General features: G+C 35.5%; 1 protein-coding gene across 1 annotated transcript; it reads left to right on the top strand.

Moving 5' to 3' along the window:
• The first annotated feature begins 5822 nt into the window (after positions 1-5822).
• LOC140862303 (uncharacterized) lies at positions 5823-6515 on the top strand. Its single transcript, XM_073265315.1, has 2 exons — positions 5823-5888; positions 6006-6515. Exons 1-2 carry the CDS (start codon positions 5823-5825, stop codon positions 6513-6515), a joined length of 576 nt encoding a protein of 191 aa, XP_073121416.1.
• Positions 6516-7085: the final 570 nt, after the last annotated feature.

Here is a 7085-nt window from a genome sequence, read left to right as displayed (position 1 = left end):
GTAATCGTCATGCATAACTAAGTATCTTAAATTAAAATTCTCATAACATAAATCATTGAAATCATAAATCATGTGTCTCATACGTAAAAAAAAACATAATTAAAAACATTTAAAACTCACAGACTGACAATGCGGCTTCTGAGCTCCACGTAGCAGGCTAGTCACCCTCCAAGGACCATGGCTCTGATACCAAATGAAACGACCCAAAAATTACAACTGCATTTTTTTTTTATCTATATATACTTTATAATAAGAATACAATATATACATATATATATATATATATATATATATATATATATATATATACTATACTCAAAATAATTTTCCATAAAATAATGTACAATATATAAACATATATCACATGCAATTAAAAACATTAAATACTTAATCATAATATATATATATACTATACTCAAAATAATTTTTCATAAAATAATGTACAATATATAAACATATATTACATGCAATTAAAAACATTAAATACTTAATAATAATAAAATTCCAGGCATGAAAATCTCATAATATAATACTTAAGTAATATTCTCACATCAATCCATGCATACCTAAAATATCTCATACTCACGCAAACCATAAAACATTATTCATGTGCGGAAATTAAAACTGTTTAACTCAAAAACTAAAACTATTTAAAAATCCCATAATAACAATAACTCAAATTAAGCTATGGTCACGGGTACTAGCTGCTGCCATGAATGCTCATACGCCTTCACCGCCAGTTGGGACAACATCCTCATCTTTAAATCATGCTCACCTGTACCATTTAAATCTAGTGAGCCTAGAGGCTCAACACGTTCTATTCTTATATAACAATATGAAATCACATGCATGCACACATCATATAAAATATCGTGAATATACTTATACATGCATGAACTTAAAATTATTATACTTCCGAACCATAAACATTATCATTATCATGCTCGTAATCTTTATCATAATCATAAACTTAATCTTAACATAATCATAATAGGACATGTCATAAACTGAAACTTTCTGTACTGGTTGTATCCATGAATGTGGCTCTAAACATGAACGATTGATCAATCTAAAAATCAACATACATGGCGATGGAATCTCCACCTCTATGCCAGTGGTATAACCACCTCTGTGCCGCTACTTCATCAACCCTTAAGTCTGTTGGATCCGTGACTCTTAATCTTAATCATGACTGCGCTGCCACACCACTTCAACTTTCATAAAAACATAATTTTCTTATATGCCCTTATTCATACATAAAATAATTCTTTCATGATGCATGAAATTAAAATAAAAATCTTGATAATTTCTCATTATCCTTAAAAATCTGCCCATAAATATATATTTAATTATTTTCTATAAAAAAATCATGCATATATAAAAATAATACACACACACACACACACACATATATATATATACATATATATATATATATATATATATTAAATATATATTTATGAACTATTTTACTTGTCATAACTTATTCGATTTGGCTGCCCCATTACTTATGCCCGTTAAACTAGATTGGCCCATTAACACATAATCCGGCCCATTAATACTTAGCTTATCATAACTAAGCCCGATTGCTCTCATGGATTGTAGTAACTCGTACCCAAGTAAGGTGATTAAGGAATTAATCATAATTAATTAATTTGGGTTTAACTGTGATTTGGATTTTCCTATGTTCGGATGGTCCGAATTAGAGGATCAGGGGGTCCGAACTGTAAGGCACGAAATTATTTAATTTTAATACGAGAATATTTAATTTGATAATATTTAGAGTTTAGAATTAAATTCTAATATTCTTAAATTATTTAGTATTAAAATTGAATTAAATTGCTTGTTCGAGGATTGAATTGCAATTATGCCAAAGGTCAGGGACTAAATTGCAAATAGTTGATATATATCTCAATTTCCACTTTATTTTCTTCATTTCACACGTGAACTCAGCAGAATAAGAATAGAAACATCACAACACGCCATTTTCAACCTTTTCAAGCTCCGATTTCTTGCGATCCGACCATCAAAATTTCGAATTGAATATATATTCGCGATCACTGCTCCGAGAGCCACGTTCTGGTATATATTTTCTTAAGTTATATCATACTTGATTTTGAAGTGAAAGATGGAATTTATGTATTATTGATTATATATGTGTATGAGCTAGTACAGATTATATATTCAAATACGGATAGGAGAAATAACGTCAATTGGATTTGTTATGATTTTCTTATGAAAATTCAAAGATATGCAATTCTGAATATTGATGATTTTCACATTAGTGGGATGATATATTGAGGATTATGTTGTGAATTGATTGTTGGATTGATTTGGATATCGTTTCGGTTATCGGTTTTTAGCCGTTACGCTGCCGATTTCAGAATTGTTACACTTTTGAACTTGTTGCATTAGCTATTCTTGGACTTGAGTTGTTAGCTGATGATATAGCATACGATCAGTATTGACATTTGCCGAGCTTGGGGATCCAACCTTCGAACCGAGAAAGATTGAAGCAAGGTTTGAAGTTTTGTCACTTGAAGATTGAGTTGAGAGTTTGAGCAGATTATGATATGTTGTTGTTGATATATTTTCAGATTTGAAGCACTTTCAGAATCGAGATTAAAGGTATAAATCGACATCAAACCAGATGGGATAGAACATTCGAGATAAATGTGATTCTTGAATTCCCAAAATCACATACTTGAATGCTTATGTGTTCTTATTTGATTTACATGTTCATTGATGCTTTGAATGATTATGTGATTTACTTGTTCAAGATGTTTTACATATTTGTATTATTCAATGCATCAAGATTATGTTGCATTCATCTTGAACTCTATCTTGAAAAGCATAGAGGGTCGAATGGCCTAGATTGCGAAATGACGTTTGGAGGGCTATAGTTGAGTGGCACGGAATGTAGATTTACTTCCAGAGCTAGATGACTCACTATAGTTGCACCAAAGTTAGGGGATTGAGATACTTGACGCCACCTCAATTGGGAGAGTCGGTGGTTCGGTTAAGTTTTATTCCCCGGGATCCCAAGAACCGAGATTTTATTGATATCAGATTTGATATCTTATCTTTGAAACATGCATTTCATTCATGTTTATTATAATGCATGTTATGTTATTTATACTGAGAATTATATTCTCATCGGATTTATCCGGCTATTGCTGTGTTTTATATGTGTGCATGACAATAGGTGGGGCAGGATCGAGTCAGAGATGACCGGGATAGATCGAGATGAAGATTAGACGTGGTGACTCGGGTTTAAGCAGATAGAATGTTGTTGTAGAAGTTAAGACTTTGTTTAACATGTTAGAAACAAGAACTTGTTATGCGTTGAAGATTAGCAACTTCTATAGTCTTGTATATGTTTTTAATTGTTGAGTACTTGTTTAAATTTGAGAATTCATGTATGTGAGATGTTTAGACTATTAATGAATGCATGTATATTATTTGGTGATTTGATAAAGATTGTGTAACACTCCAAATTATCTTAATTGACTTTATTTGAGATAATCAGTGATTTTAGAATTCGAGAGCCGACTTTTTATTGATCAGAGACTATTTTGTAATTTTTTAATTTTTCAGGGTCTAAAACGCAAAAAGGAGATTTGTTATATTATTAGGCTTGTTGACCAAGTCTCCTTATCTTCAACCTTTCCCCTCCAAGTCGGTTTTCTCCATTAGAGGCTCCCCAAGCTTTCCCCAAACTTCCAGATTTCCGATTTGGCTTGATCCGTCCGTTGGAATTTAATTCTGAAGATGGTTTTGCGATCAACGTCTTGAGAGCTCTGTTTAAAAGTAAGTTTTTTTTATTTCTACGATGTTTGATTTTATTGGATGTTATTAGAATCGATTGAGTTTCGGGGATATCGTATATGAGATTGCTGGTATCATTTATTCTCAGTCGGATCGGAGATAGGACGTCATTCGGATTTGTTTTGAATTTATTGGTGTTTTTTGAAATATTGGATTTTGAGATGTGTTGGATTTGTATTGGAATAGTTGAATGATGATTGGTATGAGTTTTTGGGATTGATTTTATGCTGTCTGCGTTTCCGGTTTATCAGAATATAGCCGTTATGCTGTCAGTTTGAGTTTTGTTTATCGTTTTCGTTTGATTGGATCGGACCAAGTTTGAATTGTAGTTTGAAGGTCGATATTGATATTTGTGACTTATTCTACAGATTTGTTTGAAGGCCATTGAGTTGCGAGATTTTAGATTTGAATCGTTATGAAGATTAACCGATATAGTATCGATTTCTTATCGTTTGAAAAAGATTTGAGGGAGTCATTGAATGAGTATATTGTTGTTGTTTCCAGGTTTGGAGCATCGACGTCTTGAGAAGAGGTATAAGACAACTTAGAGTTGAATGGAACGAGTGACTCGAATCCGACTTGATTCGAGCATTCCGGAGAAACCACATACTTGCATGTTAATTGATTATTTGAATTGATTGAGTTATGATTTGCATTGCATTCATATTGAGCCAATTGATTCATTTCATTTTGAGTTAGACGTTATGAGAATTATAGGTGGGGGCTTTGTAGGCGATTTACTACAATAGCTGAGTAACTCCCTATAGTTGCTTCAGAGTCTAGAGGTTTGGAAACGTACACCCTCCACCTCGAGTGGAGAAGTAGGTGTGACTGGTGTGATGTTTTAGCCTCGGGATCCCATAGAGGAAGAGAAGAATCAGATCACCTTTTGATTATCCAAACTTGATAATCCCAGAGTTTTAAAAACATGAATTTCATTTTAGATTACATCTTGAATTTCATGATTGAGATTTGTATATCATTAGTTGATATATTGAATGATATTACATGTTTGTTGCTTATTCTGGTAATGTTATTCTCACCATATTATCCGACTGTTGTTTTGTTTGTATGTGTACTTGGCAACAGGCGGGGCAGGACCGAGTCAGAGGCAGCATGGCTAGGTGGTTGATGGATAGAAATGAGGCCTTTGGTTTTAGAAGTCGAAATTGTTGTTCGAACTTGCGTTGTTTTTTTAATAGTTTGAACTAAGTGGAACTGATGCATGTTCTATTTGGAGGAATTGTATGACTCTAGACTTGTATACTTTTGTATCTTGTTGAATGGATTTATTATGTTGTTGTTGACTTGATTGAGTTGGAGATTGAGTTTTTGGAAGAAAACCAGAATTTTTGGTTCAGAGCAGTCTCGCTCAATCGGTTGAATATTACCGATCGAGCGAGCACCCCCTGAGCTGAGACAGAAATTTTGGGCATTTGTGTCCGCTCGATCGGTAAGATTTTACCGATCGAGCGGGGGCTTTTGTTAAGTCTCGGCAGAGACTTGGAGTAGATGGCCCGCTCGATCGGTAATGTTTTACCGAACGAGCGAGCACTGTTCTTAAAAAAAATTTGTTTTATTCTTTAATTCTTATTGTTTAATTGCGATAATTGATTGCGTTATCCTAAGACTAGATGAACAGAATCGAGGCCTCACATTAAGTGGTATTAAAGCGATAAGATCTTGGACTGAACATAGAAGTGAGCGGGGTAGATCGAGTTCTCTTGCACTGGCTTCTCGCATGTGTTTGAGTTATTTAATTGATTCATTTAATACGATGCGAGCATGATTTATTGATTGAGAATTATTTGTATTACATGATTATGTGATTAAATTTATAAATAATGATTTACTTGAGATATCAATTGCTTGGATTTTCGATATCGGATACGAATCTTCTCGAATTGGTTGAATTATTCGAGGAGGAGATTTTGGACACCTAATGGAATTATTGGAATTGGATTATCTGTGTCCTAACCCTTGATTATCAGATTATGGCTCCTCGAAGGATGTTGAATAGGAACCCACCGCTAGTTATTTCTCCGAATGAAAATCCGCCCGTATTCACTCCTCCGAATGAACAGGGCAGTATAGCGACAGGTCAGATGGATACAACAGCGACGCCTATGGAAACTTTACTGAAGAGATTTCAATCGTTTAAGCCACCGACTTTGTAGGGTACAGAGAATGCAGTAGACTGTGAGAGCTGGTTGGAGGACATAGATCAGCTGTTTGATTCTCTGGATTATTCAGATGACCGCAGAATCAGGTTAGTGATTCATCAGCTGCACGGTGTTGCTAAGAGTTGGTGGATGTCCATGAAGAGGGCTATGGAGAATCGAGGTACAGTCGTTAATTGGAATCTGTTTAAGATTGAATTTTATAAGAGGTTTTTCCCAGTCTCGTATAGGAAGGACAAAGTTGCCGAGTTTTCTACCTTGAAACAAGGGAATCTCAACATTGAGGAGTATGTTGCGAAATTTGATAGCTTGTTGCGTTTTACGCCGCATATCGCCGATAATGAGGAAGTTAAAGCCGATCAGTTTATCAATGGCTTGAACCCCAAGATCTTTACTTTGGTTAACACTGGTAGGCCGAACAATTTTGCGGATGCAATGGATCAGGCTAAGGGAGCAGAGGCAGGACTGACGAGACAGAGGGGTAATCAGTCTGTACCTCAGCAGTAGTAGAGACAGTTCCAGGCTCAACCGTCTCAGTTCCAGAATCAACCGTCCCAATAGCAGATTCAACCACCAAGATCTGAGGGTGGTAGCAGTGGAGGTAATCGGAAGTATTACTATCATCCTAAGGGGAAACATTTGAAGAAGACAGGAAGAAGTTCATCGAGCTCAAGTGGCTCGAAGCAGTTTGGATCAGGACAGAGTTCTAGTAGTTCAGGTATGTCTTGTACCAAATGCGGAGGTCGTCACTCCAGTGATCAGTGTAGAGGTATCTTTGGAAACTGCTACATCTGTGGCCAGACGGGAAACTTTGCCAGAGCTTGTCCTCAGAATGGATTAGAACAAGCTCAGAGTTCAAATTCTTCGAGGCAGTCAGCTCAGCCTCAGAGGCAAGCTTCTGCAGTCCATTCCTTCCAGCCTCAGCAGCAGACATGTCAGGGAGGCAATCAGAGTTCAAATCAGTCTCCTGGGCAACAGGCGAGAGTGTTTTCTTTGACAGAGGATCAGGCTTAGGCAGCATCTGGGGATGTCATAGCAGGTAATTGTTCGATTTTTGGTTATCCTGCTCATGTTTTG

The sequence above is a fragment of the Henckelia pumila genome, chromosome 4 (genome assembly GCF_033568475.1).
Source record: "Henckelia pumila isolate YLH828 chromosome 4, ASM3356847v2, whole genome shotgun sequence".
NCBI classification, from domain to species: domain Eukaryota; kingdom Viridiplantae; phylum Streptophyta; class Magnoliopsida; order Lamiales; family Gesneriaceae; genus Henckelia; species Henckelia pumila.
This window is presented reverse-complemented; position numbering and strand designations above follow the sequence as displayed.